This window comes from Mesoplodon densirostris, chromosome 12 (genome assembly GCF_025265405.1).
Source record: "Mesoplodon densirostris isolate mMesDen1 chromosome 12, mMesDen1 primary haplotype, whole genome shotgun sequence".
Taxonomy (NCBI): Eukaryota; Metazoa; Chordata; class Mammalia; order Artiodactyla; family Ziphiidae; genus Mesoplodon; species Mesoplodon densirostris.
This window is the reverse complement of record NC_082672.1, coordinates 50,721,210-50,742,179: the sequence shown is the minus strand read 5'-3', so window position 1 is coordinate 50,742,179 and position 20,970 is coordinate 50,721,210. Positions and strand designations below refer to the sequence as shown.

The following is a 20,970-nucleotide window of genomic DNA, read 5'->3' as shown; positions in this document are numbered from 1 at the left end:
TTCACTCTGTATGACAGTCTCTAGATCCATCCATGTCTCTACAAATGACCCAATTTCGTTCCTTTTTATGGCTCAGTAATATGCCATTGTATATATGTACCACATCTTTATCCATTCATCTGTCAATGGGCATTTAGATTGCTTCCATGACCTGGCTATTGTAAATAGTGCTGCAATGAATATTGGGGTTCATGTGACTTTTTGAATTACGGTTTTCTCAGGGTATATGCCCAGTAGTGGGATTGCTGGGTCATATAGTAATTCTATTTTTAGTTCTTTAAGGAACCTCCATACTGTTCTCCATAGTGGCTGTATCAATTTACATTTCCACCAACGGTGCAAGAGGGTTCCCTTTTCTCCACACCCTCTCCAGCGTTTGTTGTTTGTAGATTTTCTGATGATGCCCATTCTTACTGGTGTGAGGTGGTACCTCATTGCAGTTTTGATTTGCATTTTGCTGTCACTCAGATGGACTTCTTTGCTTCTATATGTGTATGTGCAGGTTTGTATTTGTGTGTGTATGTTTTAAACACTAATCTAATCTTGGCAGTTTTACAAAAGCCTGCCTTTGAGCATATGTTTGCTAGTTAATCAGAGCCTACTCATCCTTTTCTGATAACTGGGGAAACCTGATGCTGTCCAGATACAGAGCAATTAGGCCTGGAACCTGCCTTCATGGGATGAAACACTTCTTATGGACAGACCAAATTCAGGCTTGTGGCTGAGGGGCAAGGATCTCAACATATTCAGCAGTTTGATCCATACATTTACATGTTGAGTAAGTGGTGATCCCCACCCTCAACTTCACCTTTCTGTTATGAGAGAAATTCCTAATTACTTTCACATTTCTTCCTTTAGCTCTTGTTCCATCCGGGAGTGGAAAATATGCAAGTGACCCTTGCATGCCAAGCTACTCAGAAAAATGCTTTAATGGTGGCTGTCCAGCAGGCGTCCTTCTATCACACTCCCTGAGGGGCCGTCATGCTGATGTCAAGGTCAGCCTGTAAGATAGAGAAGCCTGAGGCATGCTACCACTACCGCCAGCTACTGTCAGGCTGCCCCATTCTTTCCTCCCTCCCCCTTTCCCTCCCTCCTCCTTCCTCCACTCCTCCCTCCTTTCCTTCTTCCCATCCTCCCCTTTTCCCTCCTTATCCTTCTCCCTTTTTTGACCATTTTTCCCCTATCTTTTTACGTTCTTTCCTTCCCTCTTCCCCTCCCTTCCTTCTTTCCTAATACAAACTGACATATGATCAAATTCTTACTGGGTCTCTTAATTTTCAGTGGTTTGCTGATAATTTTTCCATTGTATGTGACTCTATAATATTGACTAGCTAGAATCAACCAGCAGAAAATATCCTGTTCCTCCACCCCTACCCTTTGTGGATAAAAGATTCCATTGTTTTCTGTTTTATCGTTCCTGTATTTCTTTTTGCAAAAGTAACCAGATACATTTGCCCTTCTTTTTTTCACAAAAGGTAACACAAAATATATTCTCTTTCTTTTCCAAATTTTTTAGTTGTTATTGATATAATTCACATAACATAAAATTCACCCCTTTAACGTATAATTCACAAGACCATGCAATCATCACCACTATCTAATTCCAGAACATTTTCCTCATTCTCAAAAGAAACCCTGTACCCATTAGCAGTCAATCCCCATTCCCCACTTTCCTCAGCTCCTAGCAACCAGTAATCCACTTTCTGTCTCTATGGATTTGCCTATTCTGGACATTTCATATAAATGGAATCATACAATATATGGCCTTTTATGTCTGAATTTTTTCACTTAGCATAGTGTCTTCCAGCTTCATCCATGTCGTAGCATGTACCAGTACTTCGTTTTTGTTTTGTTTTGTTTTTTACTGTTGAATAGTATTTTATATATGTATATACCACGTTTTATTTATCCATTCATCAGTTGACAGACATTGCGTTGTTTTTACTTTTTAACTATTACGAATAATGCTGCCATGAACATTTATGTACAAGTTTTTGTAGGGACATATGTATGTTTTGAGTTTTGCTAACACTTTTTATTATCTCTCTTTTTTATTTTAGCCATCGTAGTGAGGGTAAAATGATATCTCACTGTGGCTGTGATTTGTATTTTTCTAATTACTTATGACATTGAGCATCTTTTCATGTGCTTACTGGCTATTTGTATATCTTTGTTAAAGAAATGTCAATTCAAATCCTTTGCCCTTTTATAAAGTTGGATTTTTTTTTATTATTGAGTTGTAAGAGTTCTTTACATATTCTGAATACAAGTTCCTCATCAAGTATATGATTTGCAAATATTTTCTTCCATTCTGAGGATCATCTTCTTACTTTCTTGATGGTGTTCTTTGAAACAAAAGTTTTTCATTTTGATGAGTCCAATTTACCTATTCTTCTTGTATTTTCTCCATTCTATTTCCAAGATTTTGAATCATCTTTACTGTCATTACTCTGAATTATTTTGCAGGTAGATTGCCTATTTCCTCTTCATTTGTTTGGTCTGGTGGGTTTTTACCTTGCTCCTTCATCTGCTGCATATTTCTTTGTCTTATTTTGTTTAACTTACTTTGTTTGAGATCTCCTTTTTGCAGGCTGCAAGTTTGTAGTTCCCATTGTTTTTGGTGTTTGCCCCCAGTGGGTGAGGTTGGTTCAGTGGGTTGTGTAGGCTTCCTGGTGGAGGGGACTAGTGCCTGAGTTCTGGTGGGTAGGGCTGGATCTTGCCTTTCTGGTGGGCAGGGCCGGATCTTGTCTTTCTGGTGGGCAGGGCTGCGTCCAGCGGTTTGTTTTGGGCATGTCTGCGAACTTAGCATGATTTTAGGCAGCCTCTCTGCTAATAGGTGGGGTTGTGTTCCTGTCTTGCTAGTAGTTGTTTGGCATGGGGTGTCCAGCACTGGAGCTTGCTGGCCGTTGGGTGGAGCTGGGTCTTAGCATTGAGATGGAGAACTCTGGGAGAGCTCTTGCCAGTTGATATTACGTGGGGCCAGGAGGTCTCTGGTGGTCCAATGTCCTGAACTTGGCTCTCCTACCTCGGAGGCTCAGGCCTGACACCAGGCCTGGTGTCAGGCCTGATCCTGTCAGCCACACAGCCAGGTACGTGGGGATTTTCTTGTCTTTTGGGAAGTCTGAGGTCTTCTGCCAGTGTTCAGTAGGTGTTCTGTAGGAGTTGTTCCACATGTAGATGTATTTTTGATGTATCTGTGGGGAGGAAGGTGATCTCTATGTCTTACTCGCCAGCCATCTTGAAGGTCCCCTGCAATAGGAGACTCCACTGAAGACACCAACCTCCACAAGAGCTAGAGGTGCAGAGACATTTTTCTCAGAGGGTTTGCACCTTGCTGGAACGGCAGAAAGGGAGAAAAAGTGAAGATCCTCTAGGGCAAGGGAGGAGAAGTAAGACCCACAACTGCAATCGCCATCGCTTTCGGGACTGGGCCCAATTTACCTATTCTTCTTTTGTCACTTACTCTTTTGGTGTTACATTTAAGAAACCATTGCTTAGGGCTTCCCTGGTGGCGCAGTGGTTGAGAAACTGCCTGCTAATGCAGGGGACACGGGTTCGAGCCCTGGTCTGGGAAGATCCCACATGCCATGGAGCAACTAGGCCCGTGAGCCACAACTACTGAGCCTGTGCGTCTGAAGCCTGTGCTCCACAGCAAGAGAGGCCGCGATAGTGAGAGGCCCGCGCACCGCGATGAAGTGGGGCCCCCACTTGCCACAACTAGAGAAAGCCCTTGCACAGAAATGATGACCCAACACAGCCAAAAATAAATAAGTAAATAAATAAAAAGCCAAACATTTGAAGCCCTTTAAAAAAAAAATTAAAAAAAAAAAAACCATTGCTTAATCCAAAGTCAGGAAGATTTACTCCTATGTTTTCTTCTAAAAATTTTGTAGTTTTAGCTCTTACATTCAGGTCAATGATTCATTTATGGTTTATTTTTATATGTAGTGTGAGATAGGGGTCCAACTTCATTCTTTTGAGTGTCCTTATCCAGCTGTCGCAGTATCATTTGTTGAAAAGACTCATTTTTCCCCATTGAATTGTCCTGGCACCCTTGACAAAAATCAGTTGACCATAAATGTAAGGGTGTATTTCTGGACCCTTAATTCTTTTTTTTTTTTTTAAAGAATTTTTACTCCAAAGATAAAAAAGTAATAAAGAGGCAGAGAATCACATAGTTATGCACTAATTAGATTAAGCATATTGATAATATTACTTTGAAGTTGTAGATGGCAAATGTTTCCCTTTTACTTTCTTTTTTTTAAATTACATGATGATTTTATTAGTATTAAAATATAACAAAAATTAAAACATAAAGTTATCACATACTGTGCTAGATTAACATTTAAATACAACACATAAAAAATCACAAAATAAGAAATGAAAAAACAAAAACCAGGTAAGATTTATTTACACAACAGTGTAAAGCAACTATACTCCAATTAAAAAATAAAAAAAAGATTTCTTTAACGTGGTAGGTGTGCTTGCCTGTTCATAAGTTCATTCCAGTCTGGAACACAGGAGGATAATGCTACTCGCATATCTGCTGCACCATTTAATTCATTCCTTTCCTTTGTTTTTTCTGGGTTAAGACTGAAAACCCTAGTTCACACAAACTAGTTGTTGTGAATGGTAATAAGAGCAGGATACTCTTTCGACTTATCAAAGGAAAGTCTTCCTTTATCTTAATCCAAAATGCGATAAACTTAATATTTCATAATCATTCTTCAATGTATATGAAGAACTAAGCTACAATAATTCATTTTCTTCTTCAGGCACCAAGTTGAACTCAATTATTAATTCTGGGTTTTGAAAAGCGAATGGATCTTTTACCCAACAATTTTGTCTTAATGTTTCAAATTTCTCTTCTGGGAATAAATGGTTAAAAGTTTGACATGGAGAAGTGAGATGCAACAATATCTCTAGTTTTATTTCTTCCAAAATGTTTTCATTAATAACATTCTCTTTGATGTGCTGCAAAATCCTTGGAAACATGTAGTAGCTAGGATGGTTGCTTTTTTTTTTAAACATCTTTATTGGAGTATAATTGCTTTACAATGGTGTGTTAGTTTCTGCTTTATAACAAAGAGGATCAGCTATACATATATATATATATATCCCCATATCTCCTCCCTCTCGCGTCTCCCTCTCACCCTCCCTATCCCACCCCTCTAGGTGGTCACAAAGCACCGAGCTGCTCTCCCTGTGCTATATGGTTGCTTCCCACTACTATATATTTTAAATTTGGTAGTATATATAAGTCCATGCCACTCTCTCACTTCGTCCCAGCTTACCCTTCCCCCTCCCTGTGTCCTCAAGTCAATTCTCTACATCTGCGTCTTTATTCCTCTCCTGCCCCTAGGTTCTTCAGAACCTTTTTTTTTTTTTAGATTCCATATATATATGTTAGCATATGGTATTTGTTTTCTCTTTCTGATTTATTTCACTCTGTATGAGAGACTCTAGATCCATCCACCTCACTACAAATAACTCAATTTTGTTTCTTTTTATGGCTGAGTAATATTCCATTGTATATATGTGCCACATCTTCTTTATCCGTTCATCTGTTGATGGACACTTAGGTTGCTTCCATGTCCTGGCTATTGTAAATAGAGCTTCAATGAACATTGTGGTACATCACTCTTTTTGAATTATGGTTTTCTCAGGGTATATGCCCAGTAGTGGGATTGCTGGGTCATATGATAGTTATATTTTTAGTTTTTTAAGGAACCTCCATACTGTTCTCCATAGTGGCTGTATCAATTTACATTCCAACCAACAGTGCAAGAGTGTTCCCTATTCTCCACACCCTCTCCAGCATTTATTGTTTGTAGATTTTTTGATGATGGCCATTCTGACTGGTGTGAGGTGATACCTCATTGTAGTTTTGATTTGCATTTCTCTAATGGTTAGTGATATTGAGCATCCTTTCATGTGTGTGTTGGCAATCTGTATATCTTCTTTGGAGAAATGTCTATTTAGGTCTTCTGCCCATTTTTTGACTGGGTTGTTTGTTTTTTTGATATTGAGCTGCATGAGGTGCTTGTAAATTTTGGAGATTAATCCTTTGTCAGCTGCTTCATTTGCAAATATTTTCTCCCATTCCGAGGGTTGTCTTTTGGTCTTGTTTATGGTGTCCTTTGCTGTGCAAAAGCTTTTAAGTTTCATTAGGTCCCATTGGTTTATTTTTGTTTTTATTTCCATTACTCTAGGAGGTGGGTCAAAAAGGATCTTGCTGTGATGTATGTCATAGAGTGTTCTGCCTATGTTCTTCTCTAAGAGTTTCAGAGTGTCTGGCCTTACATTTAGGTCTTTAATCCATTTTGAGTTTATTTTTGTGTATGGTGTTAGGGAGAGTTCTAATTTCATTCTTTTACATGTAGCTGTCCAGTTTTCCCAGCACCACTTATTGAAGAGGCTGTCTTTTCTCCATTGTATATTCTTGCCTCCTTTATCAAAAATAAGGTGACCATATGTGCGTGGGTTTATCTCTGGGCTTTCTATCCTGTTCCGTTGATCTATATTTCTGTTTTTGTGCCAGTCCCATACTGTCTTGATTACTGTAGCTTTGTTCTTTCTTCAATCTGGAATTTCTTCCAGATTGTCCATTTTATTGGCATATAGGTGCTTGTAGTAATCTCTCATGATCCTTTGTATTTCTGCACTGTCAGTTGTTAGTTCTCCTTTTTCATTTCTAATTCTATTGATTTGAGTCTTCTCCCTTGTTTTCTTGATGAGTCTGGCTACTGGTTTATCAATTTTGTTTATCTTCTCAAAGAACCAGTTTTTAGTTTTTTTCATCTTTGCTATTGTTTCCTTCATTTCTTTTTCATCTATTACTGATCTGATCTTTATGATTTCTTTCCTTCTGCTAACTTTAGGGTTGTTTTGTTCTTCTTTCTCTAATTGCTTTCAGTGTAAGTTTAGGTTGTTTATTTGAGATTTTTCTTGTTTCTTGAGGTAGGACTGTATTGCTATAAACTTCCCCCTTAAAACTGCTTTTGCTGCATCCCATAGGTTTTGGGTCATCATGTTTTCATTGTCATTTGTTTCTAGGTATTTTTTTATTTCCTCTTTGATTTCTTCAGTAACCTCTTGGTTATATAGTAGCATATTGTTTAGCCTCCATGTGTTTGTATGTTTTACAGTTTTTTTCCTGTAATTGATATCTAGTCTCATAGTGTTGTGGTCAGAAAAGATACTTGATATGATTTCTTAAATTTACCAAGGCTTGATTTGTGACCCAAGATATGATCTGTCCTGGAGAATGTTCCATGAGCACTTGAGAAGAAAGTGTATTCTGTTGTTTTCAGATGGAATGTCCTGTATATATCACTTATGGACCCTTAATTCTATTCCATTGATCTGTATGTTTGTTTTTATGCCAGTACCACTGTGTTTTGATTATTGTAGAGTTATGATAGGTTTTGAAATTAAGAAGTATGAGTCTTCCAACTTTGTTCTTCTTTTTCAATATTGCTTCATCTATTTTGGGTCTGTAGCATTTTCATATGAATTTTAGGATCAGCTTGTCAATTTCTGCAACAAAAAAAAGCCATTTGGGATTTTGACAGGGATTGCATTGAATCTGTAGATCAGTGTGAGTACTATTGCCATCTTAACAATATTAAGTCTTCTAATCGATGAACATGGGAAGTCTTTTCATTTATTTATGTCTTCTTTAATTTCTTTCAACAATATTTTATAGTTTTCAGTGTACAAGTTCTGTATTTCTTTTATCAAATTAAATCCAAAATATTTTATTCTTTTTATATTATTGTAAGTGTAATTGTTTTCTTAATTTCATTTTCAGTGTTCATTACTAGTATATAGAAATACAGTTGATCTTTTGTCTTGCAACCTTTCTAAACTTGTAAATAGTTTACTTGTGTGTATAGGTATGTATTCCTTAAGATCTTCTATATAAAAGATTATGTCATCTGCAAATAGAAATGAATTTACCACTCTCTTTTCATTCTGGATACATTTTATCACTTTTTCTTGCCTAATTGCCCTAGCTAGACCCTCTAGTACAAAGTTGAATCGAAATGGTGAGCGTGGATATTATTGTCTTATTCCTGATCTTAGGAGGAAAGCTTTCAATCTTAAACCATTAAGTATGATGTTAGCTATGAGTTTTTCTTAGATAATTTTTACCAGGTTGAGGACATTCCCTTCTGTTCCTAGCTTTTTGATGATTTTATCATGAAGGGGTTTCGGATTTTATCTGTATATAATACTCTCTGGCATTTTTTTTTTCACTTAACAGTATATCCTGGAAATCACTCCAAATCAGTTCATAGAGATTTCCCCTCCATTTTTATAAACAGCTGTATAGTTTTCTCTTGTATGTATATACTTGTGAATGTAACTTAAGTGTAAAATTAAATATGACAGGGGCTCCCCTGGTGGCACAGTAGTTAAGAATCCACTTGCCAGTGCAGGAGACACAGGTTTAAGCCCTGGTCCAGGAAGATCCCACATGCCACAAAGCAACTAAGCCCATGCACCACAACTACTGAAGCCCTTGTGCCTAGAGCCCGTGATCCACAACAAGAGAAGCCACCACAATGAGAAGCCCGTGCACTGCAATGAAGAGTAGCTCCCACTCGCCGCAACTAGAAAAAAACCAAGCATAGCAATGAAGACACAGTGCAGCCGAAAATAAATAAATTTTTTAAAAAATTAAATATGACTTTAGGAAGCCAACTTTCCAGATGGTTCTTAAACATTCTTTAAGCTTTATGAATTCTATATAGCTCACCACATTTACCACTTAGCACAATTTTTTTGCCTCTATTTCTCAAGTTTTACTCTTTACATTAATAAAAGAGTATAAGTTTATGAGTATGGCCAGAATACTCAACCCCCACTTCTACTGCCAAATACTAATGCCCATAGAAATCAAATACTGAAGTAGAAAATAGGGATAGAGTGAGTTATATTGATTTTTAAGAATTCAACCCCCCAAATCTTAAATCAGTACCTACTTTAAGTTAGGCTCATCAGATAATACTGAGGTACAATTCATACTCCTGAGGAACTTATGTCTGGTGTATAAAAGGGGGAGAGGCTCATAAGTGGTTCAAATACAAGGAATAATGGAGGTTCAACAAGCTATAGAAGGAATTTAAATAAAAGAGAGGTCACATCTGGAGAGCCAGGAAGGGCAACACAGAGTCAGGGGGGGCATTTGGGAAAACCTGAAGGATGAGTTTTTTGACTGGTAGAGATGACCCTTCAGATACTCAAGCATAGTATGAAAGGGCAGATGAGTACTAGGAAAAAATGGGAAGCCCAGCTTGGCCCCACCTGAGGTTTTCATGCGTAGTTGACATATGGAATCTTTTATTCAGTTAATTTAATCTTATGAAGAATACCCATATGTAAGACAGATATAAGTGGGGGTTTCCAGGTTGAGAGGCTTATAAGTCACTCCCTGAGATTCGTCCAGGGAGCAAATGGTAAAAGTCACTGCATAGGAGGACAGAGCAGGGTGGGAAGGCATTAGAGTAATAGCCTGGAAAGACTCACAGCACAAGGAGGGGTAGGAAGGCATTAGGGTTATTTATATACATATGCATATGTGAATATATATAGTAATATATATGTGTGTGTATTTAAGTACTCTTTTACAAATGTGGACAGGAGAGGTCTAATGATATAGTAAGGAGGAATAAATGATGGAGACATCGAGAGGGAACAAGAGGAAGGGAAAGGAGGAAGGAAGGAAAGAGACAGAGAGAGAATAAAATTGTTACTGTTATCAAAGCCAAAGATGGAGAGTGTTTCAAGAAGAAATGAGTCACCAAGGAAGATGTACAGATGGCAAATAAGCACACAAGACAATGTTCAACAGCATTAGTTATTAGAGAAATGCAATTAAAACCCCAGTGAGCAACAACTGCATACCCATTAGAATGGTTAAAATTTAAACTAACTGTTCTGAGTCTTGGCAGGATGTGGAGGATCTGGAACTCTCATACACTGCTGATGGGAATGCACAATTGTCAGTTACCTTGGAAAATAGTTTGGCAGTTTCTTAGAAAGTTAAACATATATTTACCATATGATTCAGCCATTTTACTCCTAGGTATTGAGAGAAATGAAAGCACACGTCTATACAAAGACATACGTAAATGTTTATAGCAGCTTTATTTAAAATAGCCAAGAACTGGAAAAAACCCAAAACCCTGTCCATCACCAGGTGAATGGACAAACAAATTGTGATATATCTGTACAATGGAGTATTACTCAGCAATACAAAGAAATGAATTATTGACATATACAACAATATGGATGAAGCCAGACCAAAAAAAGAATATATACTGCATGATTCCATTTATATAAAATTCTAGGAAATGCATTCTAGTCTATAGTTGCAGAAAGCAGAGCAGTGGTTGCTTGAGGAAGGGGGCTGGGTGGGAGGGATGGCTCTGGTCATTATTTTGATTGCAGTAATGGTTTCACAGTTGTAGACATATGCCCAAACTTATCTAACTGTACACTTTAAGTGTGTGTTGTTTATTGAATGTCCATTTTACCTAAATAAAGTTATTATTTTTAGGAGGAGGAAGAGGTGACGGAAGAGGGAGAGGAGGAAAAAGTTGATAGAGTTAAATGTAGAGGGAAGAACCAGAAGAGAAGGAATTAAAATGAGGCTATTTTATATTCTCAAAAGTTCATTGCTGACTCTGAGAGAGCAATTCTAAGGGGGTTAGAGTGAAAGCCAGACTGCCAGAGTTAAGGAGTGACAGAATGATAGAAATGTAGAAATAGGGTATTTTTACAGCTCCTGCATTAGTCTGCTGGGGCAGCCATAACAAAATACCATATACTGGGTGGCTTAAACAACAGAAATTAATTTTTTCGTAGTTCTGGAGGCTAGAAGTCCAAGATCAAGGAGCCAACATGATCAGCTTCTAGTGAGAGCTCTCTTCCTTGCAGATGTCTGCATTTTCACTGTCCTCACAAGGCAGAGAGAGAGAAAGTTCTGGTGTCTCTTCCTCCTCTTATAAGGACACCAGCCCTATCAGATTCAGGCCCCACCCTTATGACCTCATCTAACCCTAATTACCTCCCAAAGGCCCCATTTCCAAATACCATCACTGGGGGTTAGGGCTTCAACGTAAGAATTTAGGGGGAGACACAAGCATTTAGTCCATAATAACTCTTTAAGAAGTTGGGTCAGAATTGAAGAGGAAGCTTGAGGGATCGGAGAATTAAGAATAAAATAGATGTGATCATATTTGTAGGAAGGGACTGGAAAAAAGGAAGAAAGTGAGGATAGAAAGAAAAGATGGTCATGGTTGAGATTTTGAGTGCAACTTGAGGGAGTCAAGGATTTAAGGGTTCCACTTAGCAGCTTCTATGGTCCAGGCAAGGCGGTGAGCTAAGTGATGGATATACCTGAGCTCATGGATCCTCTCAGCAGCCCTAGGAGATGGAGGACATCATCCCCTTTTTCTAGGTGAGGAAACATGTTTTGAAAGGTTAGGGAACAGAGCCAAGATCACCAGCTGTGTGTCAGCACTAGGATCTGATTACAGAGCTTATTTTCTTCCCTCTTAGCTCACTCATAGCCTTTCGAAGACCTCTTGAGTCTTCTGAACTAGTATATTCTAATATTTCCAGGAGACTGGGATAGCCCAAGAGTCTTCAGAAAAAATCAAGATGGAAACTTTAGCCTTTTTATTTTTATTATTTTTATTATTTTTTTTTTATTATTATTATTTTTTATTCTTTTTATCCCTCTCTTACTATCGAGTTTAGTTGCTCTTTCTTCCCCCACGGAGTAGACTCCTGGCTGGCTTAAGAAAGCCTGGGGCCCGAAGACCTAGGCCAGCATTGTTCAAGTGTTGGCGGGGGTTCCTGCTTACTCTCTGGCTCTCTCTGGACATTTGAACTGGCCTTTCTTCTCTTCATAGTGATACAGTCTGAAGGCTTATGTTTGGGGGAAAGAACAAAGGACAGCAGGCCTCTGTCTGCTATGATCCTAGGTAGAGCTCACTGAGACAGGATCTGGTCCAGCCCTTAGAGGTGCATTGTAGTTTAGAGGCTGAAAGCCCAGCTAAAAACAAAGCGTTGTTTAACTTTGCATATCATTTCTCTATGCACGTATTTATTTTAGGGGCCTTGTGGAGAGGTAAGTCTACTTGAGGACAGAATTTGCATATTCTAAAACGCACACACTATCAAACATACCCCGGTAAACTATCATGATGATCATCCTTTAATGTCACTCCAACCTATAATCTCTAACAGGCATGGGTTCTACAAGTGTCTCCTACACCCTGCTGTGCAATTTTTTTTTTATTTAATTTTTTGCTTTATAACAAATTTAATCAGTTATACATATACATATGTTTCCATATCCCCTCCCTTTTGTGTCTCCCTCCCACCCTCCCTATCCCACCCCTCCAGGCGGTCACAAAGCACCAAGCTGATCTCCCTGTGCTATGCGGCTGCTTCCCACTAGCTATCTACCTTACGTTTGGTAGTGTATATATGTCCATGCCTCTCTCTCGCTTTGTCACAGCTTACCCTTCCCCCTCCCCATATCCTCAAGTCCATTCTCTAGTAGGTCTGTGTCTTTATTCCTGTCTTACCCCTATGTTCTTCATGACATTTTTTTTTCTTAAATTCCATATATATGTGTCAGCATACAGTATTTGTCTTTCTCTTTCTGACTTACTTCACTCTGTATGACAGACTCTAGGTCCATCCACCTCATTACAAATAGCTCAATTTCATTTCTTTTTATGGCTGAGTAATATTCCATTGTATATATGTGCCACATCTTCTTTATCCATTCATCCGATGATGGACACTTAGGTTGTTTCCATCTCCGGGCTATTGTAAATAGGGCTGCTATGAACATTTTGGTACATGTCTCTTTTTGAATTATGGTTTTCTCAGGGTGTATGCCCGGTAGTGGGATTGCTGGGTCATATGGTAGTTCTATTTGTAGTTTTTTAAGGAACCTCCATATCGTTCTCCATAGTGGCTGTACCAATTCACATTCCCACCAGCAGTGCAAGAGTGTTCCCTTTTTTCCACACCATCTCCAGCATTTATTGTTTCTAGATTTTTTGATGATGGCCATTCTGACTGGTGTGAGATGATATCTCATTGTAGTTTTGATTTGCATTTCTCTAATGAGTAAAGATGTTGAGCATCCTTTCATGTGTTTGTTGGCAGTCTGTATGTCTTCTGTGGAGAAATGTCTATTTAGGTCTTCTGCCCATTTTTGGATTGGGTTGTTTGTTTTTTTGTTATTGAGCTGCATGAGCTGCTTATAAATTTTGGAGATTAATCCTTTGTCAGTTGCTTCATTTGCAAATATTTTCTCCCATTCTGAGGGTTGTCTTTTGGTCCTGTTTATGATTTCCTTTGCTGTGCAAAAGCTTTTAAGTTTCATTAGGTCCCATGTGTTTATTTTTGTCTTTATTTCCATTTCTCTAGGAGGTGGGTCAAAAAGGATCTTGCTGTGATTTATGTCATAGAGTGTTCTGCCTATGTTTTCCTCTAAGAGTTTGATAGTGTCTGGCCTTACATTTAGGTCTTTAATCCATTTTGAGATTATTTTTGTGTATGGTGTTAGGGAGTGATCTAATCTCATACTTTTACATGTCCCTATCCAGTTTTCCCAGCACCACTTATTGAAGAGACTGTCCTTTCTCCACTGTACATTCCTGCCTCCTTTATCAAAGATAGGTGACCATATGTCCGTGGGTTTAACTCTGGGCTTTCTATCCTGTTCCATTGATCTATCTTTCTGTTTTTGTGCCAGTACCATACTGTCTTGATTACTGTAGCTTTGTAGTATAGTCTGAAGTCAGGGAGCCTGATTCCTCCAGCTCCATTTTTCGTTCTCAAGATTGCTTTGGCTATTCGGGGTCTTTTGTGTTTCCATACAAATTGTGAAATTTTTTGTTCTAGTTCTGTGAAAAATGCCAGTGGTAGTTTGATAGGGATTGCATTGAATCTGTAGATTGCTTTGGGTAGTAGAGTCATTTTCACAATGTTGATTCTTCCAATCCAAGAACATGGTACATCTCTCCATCTATTTGTATCATCTTTAATTTCTTTCATCAGTGTCTTATAATTTTCTGCATACAGGTCTTTTGTCTCCTTAGGTAGGTTTATTCCTAGATATTTTATTCTTTTTGTTGCAATGGTAAATGGGAGTGTTTCCTTGATTTCACTTTCAGATTTTTCATCATTAGTATATAGGAATGCCAGAGATTTCTGTGCATTAATTTTGTATCCTGCAACTTTACCAAATTCATTGATTAGCTCTAGTAGTTTTCTGGTAGCATCTTTAGGATTCTCTATGTATAGTATCCTGTCATCTGCAAACAGTGACAGCTTTACTTCTTCTTTTCCAATTTGGATTCCTTTTATTTCCTTTTCTTCTCTGATTGCTGTGGCTAAAACTTCCAAAACTAGGTTGAATAAGAGTGGTGAGAGTGGGCAACCTTGTCTTGTTCCTGATCTTAGTGGAAATGGTTTCAGTTTTTCACCATTGAGGACGATGCTGGCTGTGGGTTTGTCATATATGGCCTTTATTATGTTGAGGAAAGTTCCCTCTATGCCTACTTTCTGCAGGGTTTTTATCATAAATGGGTGTTGAATTTTGTCAAAAGCTTTCTCTGCATCTATTGAGATGATCATATGGTTTTTCTCCTTCAATTTGTTAATATGGTGTATCACGTTGATTGATTTGCGTATATTGAAGAATCCTTGCATTCCTGGAATAAACCCCACTTGATCATGGTGTATGATCCTTTTAATGTGCTGTTGGATTCTGTTTGCTAGTACTTTGTTGAGGATTTTTGCATCTATGTTCATCAGTGATATTGGCCTGTAGTTTTCTTTCTTTGTGACATCCTTGTCTGGTTTTGGTATCAAGGTGATGGTGGCCTCGTAGAATGAGTTTGGGAGTGTTCCTCCCTCTGCTATATTTTGGAAGAGTTTCAGAAGGATAGGTGTTAGCTCTTCTCTAAATGCTTGATAGAATTCGCCTGTGAAGCCATCTGGTCCTGGGCTTTTGTTTGTTGGAAGATTTTTTATCACAGTTTCAATTTCAGTGCTTGTGATTGGTCTGTTCATATTTTCTATTTCTTCCTGATTCAGTCTTGGCAGGTTGTGCATTTCTAAGAATTTGTCCATTTCTTCCAGGTTGTCCATTTTATTGGCATAGAGTTGCTTATAGTAATCTCTCATGATCTTTTGTATTTCTGCAGTGTCAGTTGTTACTTCTCCTTTTTAATTTCTAATTCTATTGATTTGAGTCTTCTCCCTTTTCTTCTTGATGAGTCTGGCTAATGGTTTATCAATTTTGTTTATCTTCTCAAAGAACCAGCTTTTAGTTTTATTGATCTTTGCTATCGTTTCCTTCATTTCTTTTTCATTTATTTCTGATCTGATTTTTATTATTTCTTTCCTTCTTCTAACTTTGGGATGTTTTTGTTCTTCTTTCTCTAATTGCTTTAGGTGCAAGGTTAGGTTGTTTATTCGAGATGTTTCCTGTTTCTTAAGGTGGGATTGTATCGCTATAAACTTCCCTCTTAGAACTGCTTTTGCTGCATCACATAGGTTTTGGGTCGTCGTGTCTCCATTGTCATTTGTTTCTAGGTATTTTTTAATTTCCTCTTTGATTTCTTCAGTGATCACTTCGTTATTAAGTAGTGTATTGTTTAGCCTCCATGTGTTTGTATTTTTTACAGCTCTTTTCCTGTAATTGATATCTAGTCTCATAGCATTGTGGTCGGAAAAGATACTTGATACAATTTCAATTTTCTTAAATTTACCAAGGCTTGATTTGTGACCCAAGATATGATCTATCCTGGAGAATGTTCCATGAGCACTTGAGAAAAATGTGTATTCTGTTGTTTTTGGATGGAATGTCCTATAAATATCAATTAAGTCCATCTTGTTTAATGTATCATTTAAAGCTTGTGTTTCCTTATTTATTTTCATTTTGGATGATCTGTCCATTGGTGAAAGTGGGGTGTTAAAGTCCCCTACTATGAGTGTGTTACTGTCGATTTCTCCTTTTATGGCTGTTAGTATTTGCCTTATGTATTGAGGTGCTCCTATGTTTGGTGCATAAATATTTACAATTGTTATATCTTCTTCTTGGATCGATCCCTTGATCATTATGTAGTGTCCTTCCTTGTCTCTTGTAGCATTCTTTATTTTAAAGTCTATTTTGTCTGATATGAGAATTGCTACTCCAGCTTTCTTTTGGTTTCCATTTGCATGGAATATCTTTTTCCATCCCCTTACTTTCAGTCTGTATGTGTCTCTAGGTCTGAAGTGGGTCTCTTGTAGACAGCATATATATGGGTCTTGTTTTTGTATCCATTCAGCCAATCTGTGTCTTTTGGTGGGAGCATTTAGTCCATTTACATTTAAGGTAATTATCGATATGTATGTTCCTATTCCCATTTTCTTAATTGTTTTGGGTTCATTATTGTAGGTCTTTTCCTTTTGTTGTGTTTCTTGCCTAGAGAAGTTCCTTTAGCATTTGTTGTAAAGCTGGTTTGGTGGTGCTGAACTCTCTCAGCTTTTGCTTGTCTGTAAAGGTTTTAATTTCTCCATCAAATCTGAATGAGATCCTTGCTGGGTAGAGTAATCTTGGTTGCAGGTTTTTCTCCTTCATCACTTTAATTATGTCCTGCCACTCCCTTCTGGCTTGTAGAGTTTCTGCTGAGAGATCAGCTGTTATCCTGATGGGGATTCCCTTGTGTGTTATTTGTTGTTTTTGCCTTGCTGCTTTTAATATGATTTCTTTGTGTTTAATTTTTGACAGTTTGCTTAATATGTGTCTTGGCGTATTTCTCCTTGGATTTATTCTGTATGGGACTCTCTGTGCTTCCTGGACTTGATTAACTATTTCCTTTCCCATATTAGGGAAGTTTTCAACTATAATCTCTTCAAATATTTTCTCAGTCCCTTTCTTTTTCTCTTCTTCTTCTGGAACCCCTATAATTCGAATGTTGGTGCGTTTAATGTTGTCCCAGAGGTCTCTGAGACTGTCCTCTGTTCTTTTCATTCTTTTTTCTTTATTTTGCTGTGCAGCAGTTATTTCCACTATTTTATCTTCCACCTCACTTATCCGTTCTTCTGCCTCAGTTATTCTGCTATTGATCCCATCTAGAGTATTTTTTATTTCATGTATTGTGTTTTTAATCGATGCTTGATTCATCTTTAGTTCTTCTAGGTCCTTGTTAACTGTTTCTTGCATTTTGTCTATTCTATTTCCAAGATTTTGGATCTGGGAAATAGAATCTTGGATCATCTTTACCATCATTATTCTGAATTCTTTTTCAGGTAGACTGCCTATTACCTCTTCATTTGTTAGATCTGGTGGGTTTTTATCTTGCTCCTTCTCCTGCTGTGTGTTTTTCTGTCTTCTCATTTTGCTTATGTTACTGTGTTTAGGGTCTCCTTTTTGCAGGCTTCAGGTTCGTAGTTCCTGTTGTTTTTGGTGTCTGTCCCCAGTGGCTAAGGTTGGTTTAGTGGGTTGTGTAGGCTTCCTGGTGGAGGGGACTAGTGCCTGTGTTCTGGTGGATGAGGCTGGATCTTGTCTTTCTGGTGGGCAGGTCCACGTCTGGTGGTGTGTTTTGGGGTGTCTGCAGACTTTTTATGATTTTAGGCCACCTCTCTGCTAATGGGTGGGGTTGTGTTCCTGTCTTGCTAGTTGTTTGGCATAGGGTGTCCAGCACTGTAGCTTGCTGGTCGTTGAGTGAAGCTGGGTGCTGGTGTTGAGATGGAGATCTCTGGAAGATTTTTGCCGTTTGATATTATGTGGAGCTGGGAGGTCTCTTGTGGACCAGTGTCCTGAAGTTGGCTCTCCCATCTCAGAGGCACAGCACTGACTCCGGGCTCCTCAATTTGGGATGATGTGTTGTCTATTCATGTATTCCACAGATGTAGGGTACATCAAGTTGATTGTGGAGCTTTAATCCGCTGCTTCTGAGGCTGCTGGGAGAGGTTTCCCTTTCTCTTCTTTGTTCTCACAGCTCCTGGGTCTCAGCTTTGGATTTGGCCCCGCCTCTGCGTGTAGGTCGCCGGAGGGCGTCTGTTCTTCGCTCAGACAGGACAGGGTTAAAGGAGCAGCCTCTTCGGGGACTCTGGCTCACTCAGGCCGGGCGGGAGGGAGGGGCACGGAGTGCGGGGCGAGCCTGCAGCGGCAGAGGTCGGCGTGACGTTGCACCAGCCCGAGGCGCGCCGTGCGTTCTCCCAGGGAAGCCGCCCCTGGATCCCGGGACCCCGGCAGTGGCGGGCTGCACAGGCTCCCGGAAGGGCGGTGTGGGCCACTTTAGCCTTTTTAACCCAAGGTTTTTTTCTTTTGTCTCATTTTCTTTCAGTGTCCTTCAGTAATTCAGCTATGGAGAACTTATTTCTTTCTTTGAAGAAGAATAGTCTTTCCTTTGAAGGCTTAATATTTTTCTTTTAGTTAGTATTTTAGAAAAATGTAAAAGAATTCCATCCATCATGCCCTGTAGTTCCATAACCAATAGGAATATTGGAAGATACAGATTTCCCTTTTTTTCTTCCCCCTCTTCCTTCCCCACCCTCCCTCCACCTCTCCCTCCCTCATTATTACATTGTGCAGGGCAGCATATACAGCCCACCTCCATCTGCTTAGGCTATACAAGAATGGGCACCCTGAGATGATTTTTCAGATCTTGCAGCCATGAAGTTCATTAGCTATATTTCTTGAGAGGCCAGTATACAAAGCACTCCAACTAGCCACCTTGTAAAATGGAGAGTTTTTTCTCAGAGCACCTTAGACAACTCTATTCTGGAAACAGTCACACTTAGTGCCTCACCCCTTCATTGTGTAAAATGGTATCTCTCTTCTGTTCGCTCCCTTACTCTCTCCTCTCCTCCCCTTCTCTTCTCTCCCTTCCACTCCCTCCCACCCCCAGTATATCCAGCCATTTACATGTATGTGGGGTCAGTTATGGCTGTGAGATAATTTTACAGTCAGTACCACAGGACTTACAAATCCAACAAATTTAATTCACTTTGGTTTGAAACATTTTAGGAAATAAGTTTCTCAGGTCCGAGAAATCATAGTGGAATGGGTCCAACCAGAAGAAGAAATTCCAGAATTGTGAATGGCATAGAAAGCATGCTGTTAGCCGCAACTCCAAAAGTCCCAGACACACTTATTCATCCTTCAGAAAGATTCCAGGCTACCAAAAGGTACTGCACGGGGGGTGGCGGTGAAGGGTTGTTTATAATAACAAATGTATCCTCGTTCAAGCCAGTTAATAACAGTATTATGGGATTGAAGGATGCCTAAACTCCCAGAGTCACCAGCATGTGTTAAATTTTTAAGACCTTGTCTGAAAACATTATAAAACACCGAGAAGGCTCAGCTCCTTCTAATATGCTCCAGTCTATGAAGGAGAGTCAACAGTTCCTAATTTCAGACTCTTTTCTCTTCTCCCTCATCTCCTTTCTCTTTCTCTTCCCTTCTTCCCCTCCTTCTTCCCTCTTTCTATATTTTTCAAACTCCAACGAGGGTAGAACATAAGAAGAATATGAGCATGTCCAAATTTTCCACATCTATCTTAGGGCTTCCCTGGTGGCGCAGTGGTTGAGAGTCCGCCTGTCTTAAACAGAAAAGCACAGAACTACCCTCACTATTCTAACAAGGGTTTTTCCATTGCTTAGAATAATAGAATGGTACATTGTCAGAGATATATGTCTACACACATATATCTATAAACCAGGGTTTCCCTATTATATCTTGATCTTGTATTCTGTAATAATTTGTATTACAGAATATGAGATTTGTATTCTGTAATAATTATGAATACTCTGAATATTTTATTGAGGCATACCAATGAGACTCTAGTCTAATTCTGGCAAATTTAGAATTTTTTTTCATTCTACATTTGGTATAAAATAAATATAAATTTAAATATAAATATAAATTGGTACAAAATCACAGGCAAAGCTACTCTACTCCTGAAGATGCCATTAATCTGACACATGGCCAGAGTTTGAGTGCTCTAAATTCACATTCCCAGTGTGTGGATGGGAGATTTAAGACCAATGTGTCTAGTCAAGAGGACCCTTAGGAGGCCACTTCAGTCCAGGTACCCCTACAGTTCAGACCAGGAGGGCACAAAGGGACCTTGGGAGTACAAACACTGGGCCAGGCTATGAAGTTTGGGAGTGAGGAGGGACTGACGATGCATGCTTCAGGCACATGGGGGTCCCCAACAAGGATGGTGACATATCAGCATCCCCAGTGAATATAAGAGAAACACTTGGAGCAGGTAAGAACCACAGAAACAGAGCTGCCTGATCTCCTGCAGCAGTGCCCAGTATGCAGCCCCAGTTGTTCCTGTCCACCAGTCTTATTGTTATATGTCCATTTACCTCCTGCCTTGGGCTCACATGTCTCTGTTCACTTGTCAGGGCTCTGGAAGCTTTCGTGTCTATTCAACTAGAAAAGGTGGGGCTGCGGGACATGATGCTGAACGCCTTCCTCCTCAGGAAACAAGCCATGGCTGACAGAATGAAGAACCTCGTGAGTGTAGTAAGAAGGGCTCCCTAAAGATCTCATCATCTTTTACATTTGAGCAAATAAAAATTCTTAACTTGGAACCTGTTGCTTTCAGCCTATTTGGATAGAACTCTTGAAAATATAAAGAAATGAAAAAGAGAGTTCAATAAGAAATAGAAAGGAAGGAATTCAAGCTAATTGCAGTCTAGTTTTTAAAATATGTGCATTTTTCCAAGGGCACATTTTGTTTTGTCGCTTTCTAAGCAGAACTAGTTTCAGCACCTGCTCTGGAACATTTGACAACTCCTGAGTGACCCACAGGTGCTTAGCGGGTTTAGACAAGGTGCGCAAGGGCTCTTGCCATCAAATTCACCTGTTATCTTGGTTTTTCAGATACTACCACCATGTTTCTATTAAACAGTTTTATACTA

The 20,970-nt window shown here is 39.0% G+C and overlaps 1 protein-coding gene across 1 annotated transcript in view; it reads left to right on the top strand.

Annotated features, from left to right (window-relative positions):
* Window positions 1-20,526, top strand: part of LOC132499845 (uncharacterized) — a 44,770-nt gene extending 24,244 nt beyond the window's left edge. The window contains 3 exon segments of the mRNA XM_060114543.1: window positions 859-995; window positions 19,064-19,224; window positions 20,452-20,526. Of these exon segments, the coding sequence (XP_059970526.1) occupies window positions 859-895 (37 nt within the window). The 3' untranslated portion in view covers window positions 896-995; window positions 19,064-19,224; window positions 20,452-20,526.
* Window positions 20,527-20,970: the final 444 nt, after the last annotated feature.